The following is a 19,466-nucleotide window of genomic DNA, read 5'->3' as shown; positions in this document are numbered from 1 at the left end:
TTGAATCCATTAGCACGGACTTTATAGCAGAGCATTTAGAAAGCAGTGGCAGGACCAGACAGAGTCAGCATGGATTTATGAAGGGGAAATCATGCTTGACAAATCTGTTGGAATTCTTTGAAGATGTAACGATTGGAGTTGACAAGGGGGGAGCCAGTCGATGCAATATATCTGGACTTTCAGAAAGCGTTTGACAAAGTCCCACATAAGAGATTATTGTGCACGATCAAAGCGCATGGGATTGGGGGAAGTGTATCGAGATGGATAGAAAACTGGTTGGCAGAGGGGAAACAAACAGAAGGGATTAATGCGTCCTTTTCAAATCGGCAGGCAGTAACTAGTGGGGTGCCACAGGGATCGGTGCTGGGACCCCAGCTTTTCACAATATGTATCAATGATTTGGATGAGGGAACAAAATGTAACATCTCAAAATTTGCAGATTATACCAAGTTGGGTGGGAGGGTGAACTGTGATGAGGGTGCAGAGATCCTTCAGCGTGATCTGGACAGGTTGGGTGAGTAGGAAAATCAATGGCAGACGCAGTATAATATGGATAAATGTGAGGTTATTCACTTCGAAAGCAAAAACAAGGCAGCGGATTATCATCTGAATGGCTGTAAATTGGGAGAGGGCAGTGTGTGGCGGGACCTGCATGTCCTTGTGCACCAGTTGCTGAAGATAAGCATGCTGGTGCAGCAGGTGGTAAAGAAGGCAAATGGCATGTTGGCCTTCATTGCAAGAGATTGCGACAGGAGCAGGGATGAGTTGTTGCAATTATGCAGCACCTTAGTGATGCCACACCTAAATAGTGTGTGCAGTTTTGGTCTCCTTTTCTGAGGAAGGATGTTCTTGCTCTCAAGGGAGTGCAGAGAAGGTATACCAGGCTGATTTCGGGGATGGCAGGACTGATGTATGAGGAGAGATTAACTAGATTAGGATTGTTTTCGCTGGAGTTCAGATGAATGGGGGGGGGATCTCAGAGACTTATAAAATTCCAGCAGACTGGACTGGGTAGATGCAGGGAGGATGTTCCAAATGGTGGGCGTGTCGAGAACCGGGGTCAGTCTGAGGATTCGGGGTAGACCATTTAGGACAGAGATGAGGAGACATTTCTATACCCAAAGAGTGGTGAGCCAGTGGAGTTCATAACCACAAGTAGTTGATGCCAAAACATCGAATGTATTCAAGAGGCAGCCAGATATAGCACTTGGGGTGAATGGGATCAAAGGTTATGGGGAGAAGGCTGGATTAGGCTCTTGAGTTGGACAATCAGCCATGATTGCAATGAATGGCAGAGCAGGCTCGAAGGGACAAATGGCCTCCTCCTGCTCCTATCTTCCATGTTTCTTTGTAATAGCAGTCCATAAAGGATGGACTGCCATTAGCAGCCTTTCCCCTTGTTTCTGTGGCTATGACTCATCTTTCATTCCCTCACCCTACAATATAAATGTCTCCCACTTACAATGCCTTTTAGCTTTGACAAAGGGTCATCTGGACTCGAAACGTCAGCTCTTTTCTCTCCTTACAGATGTTGCCAGACTTGCTGAGATTTTCTAGTATTTTCTCTTTTGGTTTCAGATTCCAGCATTTGCAGTAATTTGCTTTTATCCTGATTTCTAGTTTTCTCAGCTTCCAGCCTTCACCTCTGTTGCAGCATTCTACTCTGGAAAGCCTGCTAGAGAAGGTTCGAACTGGATCCAATCTTTACACATTGTATATTTATTTACAAAGTTACCAACCGCAAACATGTACCTCCCAATAGAACATCCATGGTCTGTGTCTATATTTAGGGCAAAAATACCCAGTTAATGGCCACTAACTACCTGCATACAATTAAACACAATTATTATACAGCCGACAAATTCCAAAGATTCATTATCCTTTGAGTGAAGAGATTTCTCATTTCAGTCCTGTATGGCGATCCCTTAACCTGAGAGTGGAACACCCATGTTTTAGGTTTCCCAGCTGGAGGGAAATATCCTCCTCACATCAATCCAGTTAAGCCTCTCCTGAAGAATAAGCAGAAAACCGTTCAGCTGCTCTCCAAACTGCATGGAGCCCGAGTTCAGCTGGTCGCAAGAAACTGTATTCCTCCTCCCAACAAAGAGATCTTTGCAGGAAAACCACAGAAGATAAACCAAGCCTGGGGGCAGATAACCTCTCACCAAACTCCTGTCCTTTCAAACCAGCAGTAACAACTCATGATAAATTTAATTTCACTTACTTCCGTTTCTGACCACCAAGCTGGCTCCAGACCTCTAATACAAAGCCATCAAACTCCTCAGCCTGGGAATAAGAGATCAGAGGAAAACAGTCACATTTATATAGAGATACACAGAAAGACATACAAATCTGCAGCCAGAAAGGTCTGTTCAAGATTGGCACTTCAACAGAACTGGAATAAACATCCGCACAGGAAGATTAACCTGTACCAAGGGGAACACAAGAACACCAGAAATAGAAGCAGGAGTAAGCCACCAGGCCCTTCAAGCCTGCCCCGCCATTTAATACGATAAAAATTATAAGGGATAGGATTTATAGTTATTTGGAGAGTAATGAATTGATAGGTGATAGTCAGCATGGTTTTGTGGCAGGTAGGTCGTGCCTTACTAACCTTATTGAGTTTTTTGAGAAAGTGACCAAGGAGGTGGATGGGGGCAAGGCAGTGGACGTGGTATATATGGATTTTAGTAAGGCGTTTGATAAGGTTCACCATGGTAGGCTTCTGCAGAAAATGCAGATGTATGGGATTGGGGGTGATCTAGGAAATTGGATCAGGAATTGGCTAGCGGATAGGAAACAGAGGGTGGTGGTTGATAGTAAATATTCATCATGGAGTGCGGTTACAAGTGGTGTACCTCAGGGATCTGTTTTGGGGCCACTGCTGTTTGTAATATTTATTAATGATCTGGATGAGGGTATAGTTGGGTGGATTAGCAAATTTGCTGATGACACCAAAGTCGGTGGTGTGGTAGACAATGAGGAAGGGTGTCGTAGTTTGCAGGAAGACTTAGACAGGTTGCAAAGTTGGGCCGAGAGGTGGTGGATGGAGTTTAATGCGGAGAAGTGTGAGGTAATTCACTTTGGTAGGAATAACAGATGTGTTGAGTATAGGGCTAACGGGAGGACTTTGAATAGTGTGGAGGAGCAGAGGGATCTAGGTGTATGTGTGCATAGATCCCTGAAAGTTGGGAATCAAGTAGATAAGGTTGTTAAGAAGGCATATGGTGTCTTGGCGTTTATTGGTAGGGGGATTGAATTTAGGAGTCGTAGCGTTATGTTGCAACTGTACACAACTCTGGTGCGGCCGCACTTGGAGTACTGTGTGCAGTTCTGGTCCCCACATTACAGGAAGGATGTGGAGGCTTTGGAGAGGGTGCAGAGGAGGTTTACCAGGATGTTGCCTGGTATGGAGGGGAGATCCTATGAGGAGAGGCTGAGGGATTTGGGATTGTTTTCGCTGGAAAGGCGGCGGCTAAGAGGGGATCTTATTGAAACATATAAGATGATTAGAGGTTTAGATAGGGTGGATAGTGATAGCCTTTTTCCTCTGATGGAGAAATCCAGCACGAGGGGGCATGGCTTTAAATTGAGGGGGGGTAGTTATAGAACCGATGTCAGGGGTAGGTTCTTTACCCAGAGGGTGGTGAGGGATTGGAATGCCCTGCCAGCATCAGTAGTAAATGCGCCTAGTTTGGGGGCGTTTAAGAGATCCGTAGATAGGTTCATGGACGAAAAGAAATTGGTTTAGGTTGGAGGGTCACAGTTTTTTTTTTTAACTGGTCGGTGCAACATCGTGGGCCGAAGGGCCTGTTCTGCGCTGTAATGTTCTATGTTCTATGTTCTATGGCTGATCTATGCCAACCTCAACTTCTTTTCTGGGTAATTTCCCCATAGCCCTCAATTCCTCGATCTATCAAATATTTATCCACCTCCACTTTAAATTCTTCTAGTGATCCAGCCTCCACCACCTTTTGGAGCAGAGAATTCCAGAGATTCACCATGCTCTGCAAGAAGGAATTTCTACGCACCTCAGTTTTAGATGACTGTCCTTTTTATCTTGTAGCCATGTCCCCTTGTTCGATCCTCTCCCACTAGTGAAAACATCCCACCATTTACCCTGTCAAGCCCCCTCAGGATCTTATGTTTGAATAATAGGGCAGCACAGTGGCCCAGTGGTTAGCACTGCTGCCTCACAGGGACCCGGGTTGGGTCACTGTCTGTATGGAGTGTGCACATTCTCCCCATGTCTGCGTGGGTTTCCTCCTGGTGCTCCAGTTTCCTCCCACAGTCCAAATATGTGCGGGTTAGGTCGATTGGCCATGCTAAATTGCCCCTTAGTGTCAGGGGACTAGCTAGGGTAAATGCATGGGGTTATGGGGATAGAGCCTGGGTGGAATAGTGGTTAGTACAGACTCGATGGACCGAATGGCCTCCTTCTGCACTGTAGGATTCTTTGATTCTATGAAGAAGGTCACCCCTCACTTTTCTAAGCTCGAAGGAATACAGATCCAGACTATTTAGTCTCTCTTCATAGGACAACCCTCTCATCCCAGAAATCCCTGGTGAATCTCCTTTGGACTGCTGCCAATATTACAATTGTAAGGTAAGGGGACCAAAATTGTGCACAGTATTCCAGGTGAGGCCTCACCAATACCCTGTACAATTTCAACAAATGCTCCCTATTTTTAAACTCGAATCCCTTTGCAATAAAGGCCAACATGCCACTTACCTTCCTTCCTCCAGATCATTCATGTATTATAGTAAACAATTGCAGGCCAAGAACTGATCCCTGCAGTATTCCACTCGTTACATCTTTCCACTTTGAAAAGGACCCATTTATTCCAACTCTGTCTTCTATGTGACAGCCAGTTTTCAATCCATGCAACACTTCCTTGCATTCCATGGGCTTTTACTTTGTGCAACAGCCTCTTAAGCAGCCACTTGTCAAATGCCTTTTGGAAATTTAAATATACCATAGGTTCCCCTCTATCTACTCTCCCTGTTACATCCTCAAAGAATTCGAGCAAATGTCAAATATGATTTACCTTTCATAAAACCATGTTGGCTCGCTTTGCTTAAATTCAGCTTCCCGAAATGATTAGCTATTTCCTCCTTGATTACTGACTCCAGCACACTCTAGAATCTTGCCAATAATATGTTAAACTAACTGGCCTATTTATTGTTCCCTGGCTTCTCCCTTTTCGAACAAGGGCTTCACACGGGCTGTTTTTCAATCTTCTAATACCCTCCTGGAATTTAGCAAATACGAAAAATTTCAATGGGTCCACTATCTCTGCAACCACTTTCATTAAAATCCTAACATGCAGTTCATCGAGTCCTGGCAACTTGTCTGCCTTTAGCCTCTTGAGTTTCTCTAATACTATATACCTTGTGTTTCCGATTTTTCTACCATGTTATTTGAAATCAGTCCATCTGATAACTTAAGGATATTTGCAATGTCTCCCACAGTGAAGACTGGTGCAAAAAAATGTATTTAGCATATCCACCATTTCTTTGTTTGCTGTTATCAATTCACCTGCCTCATTCAGTAGAGGTCTCACATTTACCTTAGCCACCCGCTTCCTATTTATATATCCATAGAAACTCTTACTGTTTGTTTTTATGCTGCATGCATGTTTTCTCTCAAATGAGTTTCTCCCTCATGAGTTTTTTAGTCTTTTGCTGCTGGATCCTAAAAAATTCCCAGTCCTCTGATCTAACCCTTGCCACTTTGAATATCCTGCTTTTCAATTTAACATTACCCTTGACCATTATCCTTTCTGTGTTAATCATGGATTTTACCTCTTTGTGATTGGGATTAACTCCTGCTGAACATTTTGGACCAGCTGTTTGAATATCTGTCACTGCTCATCTACTGGCCTGCATCTTAGCTGGTTTACCCAGTTCACCATAGATAACTCCTCCTTCACACCAACTTAAATAAGGGCAGTTATAATGAAGATACTGGTTATGGACCAAGGAAGGATTTAAACTCATTTGGCCGACAGTGAACACCAGAATAGCAGCGATTAGGCCTGGGGCAAATGAGAAGCACTCTAAAATGTGTTTAAAGTGCATTTATATAAATGCAGTGAGCATGGTAAATGAGATCATAGAGCTGCAGGCACTAGTTACCAGATGGGACTATGTTTAGTGGCAATAATAGAAACCTGGTGGGAATTTAAAATTCCTGCCTCAAGTTATTTGACGAGAAAAAGGGAAGGAGAAAAAGGAGAGTAAAACGGAAGCACTAATCAAGGAAACTATTATAGCCCTGGGGAGGGAGATGCAACTGAGCAGTCAAAGACAGTGCCTGGTTAGAACTAAGGAACTGTAAAGGGACTGCTATGTTTCGGTGTGTACACTATAGGCCACCAAACAGTGGGAAGGAAATAGAGAAAGGTGTTTGCAGGCAAATTATCGCAAATATAAGAACTATTTAGAGGAGTAATGATAACCTAAGACTTCAAGTATCCTAAATCAGACAATGATAATAACAGCTTACAGGGCAACTAGGGACTGGGGGAGAAGAATTTTTGAAATGTGTGCAAGAGAACTTTCCCAATCAGTATGTTGATTGCCCAACATGAAGGGAGCTGTGCTGGATCTCGTTCTGGGGAATGGTGTAGGGCAAGTTGAACATGTTTCAGTGGGCGAGCAGTTTTTTAAAAAAATGATTGATGAGAAGTGGGTGTTGCTGGCTGGGCCATCCCAAACTGTCCTTGAGAAGGTGGTGGTGAGCCATCTTCCTAAACAGCACGGCATGGCACGGCAGCACAGTGGGGGCGGCATGGTAACAGAATGGTTAGCACGGCTACTTCACAGCTCCAGGGACCTAGGTTCGATTCCCGGCTTGGGTCACTGTCTGTGTGGAATTTGCATGTTCTCCCCATGTCTGCGTGGGTTTCCTCCCGGTGCTCCGGTTTCCTCCCTAACGTGGTTAGGTGCATTAACCTGAACAGGTGCCGGACTGTGGCAACTAGGGGAATTTCACAGTAACATTGCAGCGTTAATGTAAGCCTTACTCGTGACTAATAAATAAATCAACTTTACTTTAAAAGATACAGTTTGTGTGATGTTAGGGAGAGAGTTCCAGGATTTTGACCTGGTGACAGTGAAGGAACAGCGATATATTTCTAAGACAGTGAATACGTTGGAGGGGAACTTCCAGGTATTGCCCACCAACGTCTCGACTTTCTCAGGATGATAAGGAAATTTGGCATGTCCACTACGACTCTCACTAACTTTGACAGATGCGCTATAGAAAGCATTCTTTCTGGTTGTATCACAGCTTGGTAAGGCTCCTGCTCTGTCCAAGACCGCAAGAAACTACAAAGGATTGTGAATGAAGTCCAGTCCATCACACAAAACAGCCTCCCATCCATTGACTCTGTCTACACTTCCCACTGCCTCAGAAAAGCAGCCAGCATTTTCAAGGACCCCATGCACCCCGGACATACTCTTTTCCACCTTCTTCCTTCGGGAAAAAGATACAAAAGTCTGAGGTTACGTACCAACCGATTCAAGAACAGCTTCTTCCTTGCTGCCATCAGACTTTTGAATGGATCTACCTTGCATTAAGTTGATCTTTCTCTACACCCTAGCTATGACTGTAACACTACATTCTGCACTCTCGTTTCCTTCTCTATGTATGGTATGCTTTGTCTGTATAGCTTGCAAGAAACAATACTTTTTAACTGTGTCCCAATCCATGCGACAATAAGAACTCAAATCAAATCTGCTGCCCTTTAGATGTTAGTGGTCGTGGTTTGGATGATGTGGTCTCAGGACCTAAATGATCAGACTGTTCATTTGACATGTTTGGTAGTGGAAGAGCAGAAATTTGCTCCAATTAAATATTAGGAAGAAGCCATTTTTCTAATTCTCTCAATAACTCCATTCCTTGGCAACTTTCCCCGAGTGACAATCTGAGATTAAGCCACTTGGTTCGTGACTTTGGTGTCATATTTGGTCCTAACAGGAGGTTCTGATCTCAGGTTCACGTAATTATTAAGACCACTAATTCCATGTCCAGAACATCACTCAACTTCATTCATCTCAGCTCACCTACTGATGAAATTCTTGTGTTACCTTTAAACTCGACTATTTGATTTGATTATTGTCACATGTATTGTTACAAGCAAAAACTGAAGTGGGAGAATCCGTCAAAGATAGTCATGCAATGTTGGTCTGAGGAACCGGATGATTTCCTACGGGACTGCTTAAGAATCAGTGGATTGGACAGCATTTAAAAACTCTGCGACCAGCCTGAACGAGTACGCCACTACAGTAACTGACTTCATCAGTAAGTGTGTAGAAGACTGTGCCAAAGAAGCAAGTCCGCGAGTTTCCCAATTGGAAACCATGGATGAACAGGGATATCCACTGCTTGCTGAAGTCTAGGTCTAAGGCGTTCAAGTCAGGCGACCCTGACCTATACAAGAAAGTCATGATGTGGAGATGCCGGCGTTGGACTGGGGTGAACACAGTAAGAAGTCTCACACTTGTCCAGCTTCCACCCTAAACACGTTAAAGAAGCCATCCCCTATGGACAAGCCCTCCGAATACACAGGATCTGCTCGGATGAGGAGGATCGCAACAGACACCTCCAGACGCTGAAAGATGCCCTCATAAGAACAGGATATGGCGCTCGAATCATCGATCAACAGTTCCGATGCGTCACAGCGAAAAACCGCACCGACCTCCTCAGAAGACGGACACGGTGGACAGAGTACCCTTCGTCGTCCAGTACTTCCCCGGAGCGGAGAAGCTACGGCATCTCCTCCGGAGCCTTCAACATGTCATTGATGAAGACGAACATCTCACCAAGGCCATCCCCACACCCCCACTTCTTGCCTTCAAACAACCACGCAACCTCAAACAGACCATTGTCACAGCAAACTACCCAGCCTTCAGGAGAACAGTGACCACGACACCACACAACCCTGCCACAGCAACCTCTGCAAGACGTGCCGGATCATCGACACGGATGCCATCATCTCATGTGAGAACACCATCTACCAGGTACACGGTACCTACTCTTGCAACTCGGCCAACATTGTCTACCTGATACGCTGCAGGAAAGGATGTCCCGAGGCATGGTACATTGGGGAAACCATGCAGACGCTACGACAACGGATGAACGAACACCGCTCGACAATCACCAGGCAAGACTGTTCTCTTCCTGTGGGGGAGCACTTCAGCAGTCACGGGCATTCAGCCTTGGATCTTCAGGTAAGCGTTCTCCAAGGCGGCCTTCACGACACACGACAGCGCAGAGTCACTGAGCAGAAACTGATAGCCAAGTTCCGCACACATGAGGACGGCCTAAACCGGGATGTTGGGTTTATGTCACATTATCAGTAACCCCCACAGCTTGCCTCCTGGGCTTGCAGAATCTCACTAGCTGTTCTGTCTGGAGACAATACACATCTCTTTAACCTGTGTTTAATGCTCCCTCCACCCACATTGTCTGTACCTTTAAGACCTAGCTGGCTGTAGGTATTCGCATTCTAAATCAGTATTCTGCAACTTGATTTTGTGTCTGTTTGCACTGTTTGAGAGCACATTTCCACTCCATCTGACGAAGGAGCAGTGCTCCGAAAGCTTATGTTATTTGCTACCAAATAAACCTGTTGGACTTCAACCTGGTGTTGTGAGACTTCTTGCTATACAAGAAAGCCAGATATGATCTAAGGAGATCCATCAAAGATGCCAAAAGACAGTACCGGACCAAGCTAGAGTCCCAGGCTAGCCACATGGATCCCCGCCAACTATGGCAAGGTTTGGAAGACATAACATGCTACAAGCTGAAGGCATGTAAAATCCCCGGCTCCAACGCATCCCTCCCTAATGAGCTCAATAAATTCTATGCCCATTTTGAGCAAGAGGTCAGCGAGGGTATGCCCTCCACCCTGGAAGCCTCAGATGAACATGCATCTGAGGTCACCATTGCAGAAGGTCAACTCACAGAAAGCGACTGGCCCTGATGGGATACCCGGGCGAGCACTCAGATCCTGCATGGATCAGCTGGCGGAGGTATTCACTGACATCTTCAACCTCTCTTTACAACAATGTGAGGTCTCTATCTGCTTCAAGACGATGGCCATCATCCCAGTACCAAAGAAATGCCAAGCAGCGTGCCTTAATGACTATCGTCCAGTGGCGCTGACATACATCATTATGAAGTGCTTCGAAAGGTTAGTCATGGCACGAATCTATTCCAACCTCTCGGATTGCCTGGATCCACTAGTTTGCCTATTGCTGCAACAGGTCCACAGCCGACGCGATCTCCATGGCCCTGCACTCAACCCCAGAACACCTAGATAACAAAGACCTATGCCAGACTCCTATTTATTGACTACAGCTCAGCCTTCAACACCATTATTCCTACGAAGTTTATCTCCAAACTCCATGGCTTGAGCCTTGGCTCCTCCATCTGCGACTGGATCCTGAACTTCCTAACCCACAGACTAGAATCAGTAAGGATAGGCAACAACACCTCCTCCACGGTCATCCTCAACACCGGTGTCCCACAAGGCTGTGTTCTCAGCCCCATACTATACTCCTTATACATCTATGACTGTGCAGCCAAATTCCCCTTCAACTCGATTTTCAAGTTTGCTGATGACACCACCATAGTGGGTCGGATTGCAAACAATGAGGCAGAGTACACAAATGAGGTAGAGAAGCTGTTGGATTGGTGCCATGACAATAATCTCTCCCTCAATGTCAACAAAAGGAGATTGTCATCAACTTCAGGAAGCGTAGTGGAGAACGTGCCCGTCTGCATCAATGGGGACAAAGTAGAAATGGTCAAAAGCTTCCAGTTTTTAGGTGTCCAGATCACCAACAACCTGTCCGGGTCCCCCCATGCCAACACTATAGTTAAGAAAGCCCACCAACGCCTCTACTTTCTCAGAAGACTATGGAAATTTGACACGTTAGCTATGACTCTCACCAACTTTTACAGAAAGCATTCTTTCTGGCTGTATATCACAGCTTGGTATAACTCCTGCTCTGCCCAACACCGCAAGAAACTACAAAAGACTGTGAATGTAGCCTAATCCATCACACAAACCAGCCTCCCATCCATTGACTCTGTCTACACTTCCCGCTGCCTCAGCAAAGCGGCCAGTGTAATTAAGGACCCCACGCACCCCGAACATTCTCTCTTCCACCTTCTTCCATAGGGAAAAAGATACGTGTGAGGTCACGTACCAATCGACTCAAGACGAGCTTCTTCCTTGCTGCCATCAGACTCTTGAATGAACCTACCTCACACTAAGTTGATCTTTCTCTGCACCCTAGCTATGACTGTAACACTGCATTCTGCACTCTCTCCTTTCCTTCTCTATGAACGATATGCTTTGTCTGAATAACACACAAGAAATAATATTTTTCACTGTATATTAATACATGTGACAATAAATCAAATCAAAATTAGTATTTAGTGATAAGTATTGTTTCTTGCATGCCATACAAACAAAGCCATGGTTAGACATGCCGGCGTTGGACTGGGGTGGGCACAGTAAGTAGTATGAGCCCATCGCACAAGGCCCCCAGCTTCTGCCATGACACTACGACTTCGAACAGAAACTCAGCACTCATGGAGCAGTTGAACCAGGAACACTCCTCGTAACAATGGACGTCTCGGCACTCTACACCAGCATCCCCACAACGATGGCATTGCTGCAATTGCCTCAGTACTCAATATCGACAACTGCCAATCTCCAGATTCAATTCTACAACTCATCCGCTTCATCCTGAACCACAACGTCTTCACCTTCAACAACCAGTTCTTCATCCAGACACATGGAACAGCCATGGGGACCAAATTCAAACTTCAATATGCCAACATCTTCATGCACAGGTTCGAACAAGACCTCGTCACCGCACAGGACCTACAACCAACGCTATACACTAGATACATCGATGACACTTTCTTCCTTTGGACTCACGGCGAACAATCACTGAAACAACTACATGATGACATCAACAACATCCATCCCACCATCAGACTCACCATGGATTACTCTCCAGAATCGGTTGCATTCTTGGACACACGCATCTCCATCAAGGACTGTCACCTCAGCACTTCACTGTACCGCAAGCCCACGGATAACCTCACGATGCTCCACCTCTCCAGCTTCCACCCTAAACACGTTAAAGAAGCCATCCCCTATGGACAAGCCCTCCGTATACACAGGATCTGCTCAGAGGAGGAGGAACGCAACAGACACCTCCAGACGCTGAAAGACACCCTGGTAAGAACAGGACATGGCGATCGACTCATTGATTGACGGCACCACAGTGAAAAACCGCACCGACCTCCTCAGAAGACAAACACGGGACACGGCCGACAGAGCACGCTTCATCGTCCAGTACTTCCCCGGAGCAGAAAAACTATGCCATCTTCTTCGGAGCCTTCAACATGTCATTGATGAAGACGAACATCTCGCCAAGGTCATCCCCTCAACCCCACTACTTACCTTCAAACAACCGCACAACCTCAAACAGACCATTGTTCACAGCAAACTACACAGCCTTCAGAAGAACATCGACCATGACACCACAAAACCCTGCCACAGCAACCTCTGCAAGGTGTGCCTGATCATCGACACAGATGCCATCATCTCACGTGAGAACACCATCCACCAAGTACATGCTACATACTCATGCAACTGGGCCAACGTTGTCCACCTGATACGCTGCAGGAAAGGATATCCTGAGGCATGGTACATCTGCGAGATCATGCAAACGCTACAACAACAGATGAACGGACACCGCTTGACAATCACCAGGCAGGAGCGTTCCCTTCTTGTCGGGGAACACTTCATCAGTCAAGGGCATTCAGTCTCCGATCTTCAGGTAAGCGTTCTCCAAGGCGGCCTTCAAGACACATGACAATGCAGAATCGCCAAGCAGAAACTGATAGCCAAGTTCCTCACACATGAGAACTGCCTCAACCGGGATCTTGGGTTCATGTCACACTACCTGTGACCCCCACCATTCAGCCTGGGCTTGCAAAATCTCACGAACTGCCCTAGCTTGAGACAATTCGCACCTCTTTAACCTGTACTTAGCCCTCTCTCTACTCGCATTGTCTATGCCTGTAAAGACTTGATTACCTGTTAAGATTCGCATTCCAACTATTATCTTGTAATTGAGTTTGTGTCTATATATGCCCTGTTTGTGAACCCAATCCTCCACTCACCTGATGAAGGAGCAGCGTTCCGAAAGTTCATGCTACCAAATAAACCTGTTAGACTTTAGTCGAGTGTTGTGAGATTTCTTACTATACAGTCAAAGCATACCGTTCATAGAGAAAGAAAGGAGAGAGTGTAGAATGTAGGGTTACATTCATAGCTGGGGTGTAGAGAAAGATCAATTAGTGCCTGATATGTCCATTCAAAAGCCTGACAGCAGCAGGGAAGAAGCTGTTTTTGAGTCGGTTGGGACGTGACTTCAGACTTTTGTATCTTTTTCTCGATGGAAGAAGATGGAAGAGAGAATGTCTGGTATGCGTGGGGTCCTTAATTATGCTGGCTGCTTTGCCAAGGCATTGGGAAGTGCAAACAAAGTCAATGGATGGGAGGCTGGTTTGAGTGATGGACTGGGCCTTTTGTAGTTCCTTGTGGTCTTGGATAGAGCAGGAGCCATACCAAGCTGTGATACAACCAGAAAGAATGCTTTCTATGGTGCATCTGTAAAAGTTTGAGAGAGTAGCTGACATGCCAAATATTCACCACACTCTCAGCTGGCCTCCCACAATATACCCTCCCTAAACTTGACATCATCCAAAACTCTGCTGTCTGTGTCTTAACTTGCAGTAAGTCCCATTTGCCTATCACTCCTGCGCTCACTGATCCACATTGGCTGCCGGTCAAGCAATGTCTCGACTTCTCAATTCTCATCCTCATCTTCAAATTTCTCCATGACCCCTCCCTCCCCTATGTAATCTCTTCCAACCCCACAACCCTTTAAGATATCTGCATTCCTCTCTAATTCTGGCCTCTGGAGCATTCCCAATTTTAACTGCTTTGTCATTGTGGATGTGTCTTCAGTTAGCTCAGTCCCAAGCTCTGAAATCCCCCCCCCCCACTACACCTTGCTTTCCTACCCAAGCTACTCCTTAAAACCCACCTCTTTGACCAAGCTTTTGGTCTTCTAATCTGACAGCTCCTTACTTGACGCCATGTCATACTTAATTTTAAAATGTTCCTGTGAAGCACTTGAGACATTATATTAAAGGTGCTGTATAAATGTAAGTTGTTACTGTAGGTTTGGGGAACAGTGACCACAATATCATCCAGTTTTGAACAGTGATGGAAAAAGATGAGCTACGATCAACCACAAATAAATTTAATTGGAGAAAGGCTGGCTTCAAACAATTGAGAAATAATCTGGCCCAAATCAACTGGAATCAAAAATTGGTAATAAAAAACAGTAATTGAACAATAGGAAACTTGGAGAGAAGACAGTACAGCTAGAGTCATCACATTCCCACGAAGGAGGAAGCAAGGACTTCCACAACTAGAGTCCGCTGGGTGATTATAAAGTTATAGAAGTCAAATGAGATAGAAAAATGAGGCTTATGATAATTGTAAGATTCATAATACAGGAGACTGTCAAGCCAAATATAGAAAGCATGACAATCTAAAAGGAATGAGGGGCGAAGAGAGTATGTGATTGGTTCAGTGCCTAATATTACAGAGAATCCAATACCCTTTTATAAATAGATCAATAGTAAAAAGGTAATCTTGGGAAGGATAGGGCCAATTAGGCCCTTGAACCTTTAAAGTATTCAATGTGTGTTGGGACATGGGGATCCCTCAGAACAGCCACAGTTGGTTGGACCTCCAGTAAATGGCTGCAGTAATGCCATGGCATCTCGCCCACCTGTCACATGTGGGGCGGTCCAAGGTGCTGACTTTGAGACCCAGTGAGGTGCAAATCTGGTCAGCTAGAAGGCAATGCAGCATCTCTCCATAAAGCAGGTCTTCACTTTTCCCAAGTAGTTAATCCTCTCTCTCAGAGTGCAGTAAAATGATACTTGGTTCAGTAATGTCTGCATTAACTACCCAAAAAGCAGTTATTGGGAGGGATCAGCGTGAACTTGGCTCGAGATATACCAAACAATTGCAGGCCGTGCCCTTATCATCGCTCAGCTTTAGGACCGAGACTCTGATAAGCTGCAGCAAAGTATATTTATTTGGAATCAGGAAGCAAAAAGACACAAAGTTTAACCCCTCCCCAAATCTACAATGATCCCACAGGGCCAGAGAAAAACCCTCACATCACACCCTCACCCAATGCCTCTGGCTCCTGCTTCAGGCACTGCCCATCTCTGTTAACATTTATCAGGACATTTCGAAATGACACGAAATGTGTGTCATTTCGGAGACCATGTCTCTTTTCAAAACTTTGGTCCAGTTTAAGGTTGGAGCCCACCTGACCAGTCATACCCTGCGCTAACCTGACATTCCCAGTCCAGGTCTTTCCAGTCCTGACATCAGCATTCGAATTGCTGTTGACAGGAGAGCCCACTGAGGTAAAAATTCCTGTGGTCTCTCTCGTCTGCTTTTGGGTAGAAGCATACAACACTCGACTAACCTGAAAGGCTTGAAACCACTTTCTTACCTCAGGGGACTGCAAGGAGGCCACGAATCCTGCTCGCTTTCCCTAAGGACATGAGAGGAGGGAGGATCCTATTGAAGGAATTCACTAATGGGTAGGGAGTATCATACTCTATACAAGTGTGAGAATATTCGATTTTACATGCCACAATTTAGTGGCCGCACTAGCCACAGGCACTAATCCCGCAATGGCCATTTGTTGATTTTCCCCACCCCCTTCGACGAGGTGATCAGGTTCATGTCGAGGAAGGTAGGGGGGGGTGGTAGAAAGGGGATTGCCCAATGCTTGTAGGGGGATCTTCTGTGTCCATGGTGAGGTGGGGATCAGTGTGCCCTTTAAAAATGGCGGCCTGATCTCTGCGGCGCCAGCCTTGTCGGTTCCATCAGACCCCACCTTGCCAGAGTGATGCTGCAATCCAGACTCCCAAATCTGTGGTGCACAGAGAAAAAACTCGGCTGTGCAGCTGGAGAGATACACGCCAGTTTTCAGATTGAAACTGACACTCTGGATAGGGTGGAGGCGGAGAGATTCTTTCCACTTAGTAAGGAAGTTAAAACTAGAGGACACAGCCTCAAAATAAAGGGGGGTCGGTTTAAGACAGAGTTGAGGAGGAACTTCTTCTCCCAGAGGGTGGTGAATCTCTGGAATTCTCTGCCCACTGAGGTGGTGGAGGCTACCTCGCTGAATATGTTTAAAGCGCGGATGGATGGATTCCTGATCGGTAAGGGAATTAAGGGTTATGGGGATCAGGCAGGTAAGTGGTACTGATCCACGTCAGATCAGCCATGATCTTATTGAATGGCGGGGCAGGCTCGAGGGGCTAGATGGCCTACTCCTGCTCCTATTTCTTATGTTCTTATGTTCTTATGTCTGCATCGATATAAAGGCTGAGTTACGAGTTCCAATTTTATGATAATGGCTTTGTCTTCATCTATATCTAATCCTTGAGTGTGTGGTACTGTGGTTGAAACATTGCATTTTAAACATCTGGAGCAAGTGTGAGATAACAAATAGTCTTTATTTTTTAAATTAGCAAAAAGGTCTGCTGCTGGAATTTGTTTTAAATGAAGAAAATCACTCTGAGGACAATGAAATACACACATCTTACACACAAACATGCTGATTATGGGCCAGAAGGCACCATACAAACTCTGTCCTTAAGAGGAAGGAGGGTCCCACTGATCTTCCCAGGCAAATGACTGATGCAAGGGAGGGGAAGGAAGATCTTACAACTTTCTCCTTCCAAGATAATTTCTTAATGAAGAGAGCAGGATACCTAAAAACGAGGTGTCAACCTGGTGAAACTACCAAACAGGACTACCTGCATGCCAAACAGCAGAAGCAGCAAGTGATAGACAAAGCTAAGCGATCCCACAACCAACGGATCAGATCTAAGCTCTGCAGTCCTTCCACATCCAGTCGTGAATGGTGGTGGACAATTAAACAACTCACTGGAAGGGGAGGCTCCACAAATATCTCCATCGTAAATGACGGAGGAGCCCAGCACATCAGTGCAAAAGGCTGAAGCATTCATATCAATTGTCAGCCAGATGTGCCAAGTGGATGGTCCATCTCGGTCTCCTCAGAAAGTCCCCCATCATCATAGATGTCAGTCTTCAGCCAATTCGATTCACTCCACGTGATAACAGGAAACAACTGAAGGCACTGGATAACTGCAAAGGCAATGGGCCCTGACAATATTACAGCAATAGTCCTGAAGGCACGTGTTCCAGAACTTGCCGCTCCCCTAGCCAAGCTCTTCCAGTACAGCTACAACACTGGCATCTACCCGGTAACGTGGAAAATTGCCTAGGTATGTCCTGTACACAAGAAACAGGACAAATCCAACCCAGCCAATTGCCGCCCCATCAGTCTACTCTAGATCATCAGCAAAGTGATGGAAGGGGTTATCAACAGGGCTATCAAGCGGCATTTATTCAGCAATAACCTGTTCACTGACACTCAGTTTGGGTTTTGCCAGGGTCACTCAGCTCCTGATCTTGTTACAACCTTGGTCCAAACATAGACAAAAGAGCTGAACTCCAGAGGTGAGGTGAGAGCGACTGCCCTTGACATTAAGACTGCATTTGACTGAGTAGCGCATCAAGGAGCCTGAGCAAAACTGGAATTAATGGGAATCAGGAGGAAAACTGTTTGGAGTCATACCTGGAAGGAAGATGTTTGTAGTGTTTGGAGGTCAATCATCTCAGTCTCAGGACATCATTGCAGGAGTTCCTCAGGTTAGGCGGCACGTTAGCACAGTGGTTAGCACTGCTGCCTCACAGTGCCAGGGACCCGGCTTCAATTCCTGGCTTGGGTCACCGACTGTGTGGAGTCTGCACATTTTCCCCGTGTCTGCGTGGGTTTCATCCGGGTGCTCCGGTTTCCTCCCAGAGTCCAAAGATGTGCGGGTTAGGTAGATTGGCCATGCTAAATTGCCTCTTGGTGTCAGGGGGACTAGATAGGTTAAGTGCATGGGGTTATGGGGATAGGACCTGGGTGGGATTGTGTTCGGTGCAGACTCAATGGCTGAATGGCCTCCTCCTGCTTTGCAGGATTCTATGATTCTAGTGTCCTAGGCCCAACCATCTTCAGCTGCTTCATCAATGATCTTCCTTCCATCATAAGGTCAGAAGTGAGGATGTTCACTAATGATTGCACAATGTTCAGCACCATTCGCGATTCCTCAGATACTGAAGCAGCCCATGTCCAAATGCAGCAAGACCTGGACAATATCCAGACTTGGGCTGACAACTGGCAAGTAACATTCATGCCACACAAGTGGCAGACAATGACCATCTCCAACAAGAGAGGATCTAAATGGAAAAAAATTACAACATGCTACTGTGCAAAGGGACCTGGGGGTCCTTGTGCATGAGTTGCAAAAAATCAGTCTGCAAGTACAACAGGTGATCAAGAAGGCAAATAGGATGTTGGCATTTATCACGAGGGGGATAGAATATAAAAGCAGAGAAGTCTTGCTGCATCTGTACAAGGCATTGGTGAGGCCGCAGCTGGAATACTGTGTGCAGTTTTGGTCCCCTTACTTGCGAAAGGATATATTGGCCTTGGAGGGAGTGCAGAGAAGGTTCACCAGGTTGATATCGGAGATGAGGAGTGTAGATTATGAGGAGAGATTGAGAAGATTAGGTTTGTATTCGTTGGAGTTTAGAAGGCTGAGGGGTGATCTTATAGAGGCATATAAGATAATGAAGGGGCTGGATAGGGTAGAAGTGGAGAGATTCTTTCCACTTAGAAAGGAAACCAGAACTAGAGGGCACAGCCTCAAAATAAAGGGGGGTCAGTTTAGGACAGAATTGAGGAGGAACTTCTTCTCTCAGAGGGTGGTGAATCTCTGGAATTCTCTGCCCACTGAAGTGGTGGAGGCTACCTCGTTGAATATGTTTAAGTCACGGATAGATGGATTTCTGATCGCTAAGGGAATCAAGGGTTATGGGGAGCAGGCGGGTAAGTGGAACTGATTCACTTCAGATCAGCCATGATCTTACTGAATGGCGGGGCAGGCTCGAGGGGCTAGATGGCCTACTCCTGCTCCTATTTCTTATGTTCTTATGTAAACATAGCCCCTTGACATTCAATGGCATTACCATCATTGAATTGTTCACTATCAACATCCTGGGGTTACCATTGACCAGAAACTCAACCGGACTAGCCATATCAATTCTTCGGCTACAAGAGTATGTCTGAGGCAGAGAATACCGTGGAAAGTAAATCACTTCCCGACTCCCCAAAGCCTTTTCACTATCTACAAGGCAGAAGTTAGGAGTGTGATGGAATATTTTCCACTTGCTTGGATGACTGCA

The 19,466-nt window shown here is 45.8% G+C and overlaps 1 protein-coding gene across 1 annotated transcript in view; it reads right to left on the bottom strand.

The window, feature by feature from the left end:
- chid1 (chitinase domain containing 1) overlaps nucleotides 1-19,466 on the bottom strand; it is a 94,023-nt gene that overhangs the window by 60,877 nt on the left and 13,680 nt on the right. The window contains exon 6 of the mRNA XM_078221365.1: nucleotides 2,225-2,286. Coding sequence (XP_078077491.1) covers nucleotides 2,225-2,286 — 62 coding nt within the window. The remainder of the gene's footprint in view (nucleotides 1-2,224; nucleotides 2,287-19,466) is intronic.

This window comes from Mustelus asterias, chromosome 9 (genome assembly GCF_964213995.1).
Source record: "Mustelus asterias chromosome 9, sMusAst1.hap1.1, whole genome shotgun sequence".
Taxonomy (NCBI): Eukaryota; Metazoa; Chordata; class Chondrichthyes; order Carcharhiniformes; family Triakidae; genus Mustelus; species Mustelus asterias.
The sequence above is the reverse complement of the archived record's forward strand: the minus strand, read 5'-3'. Positions and strand labels throughout refer to the sequence as shown.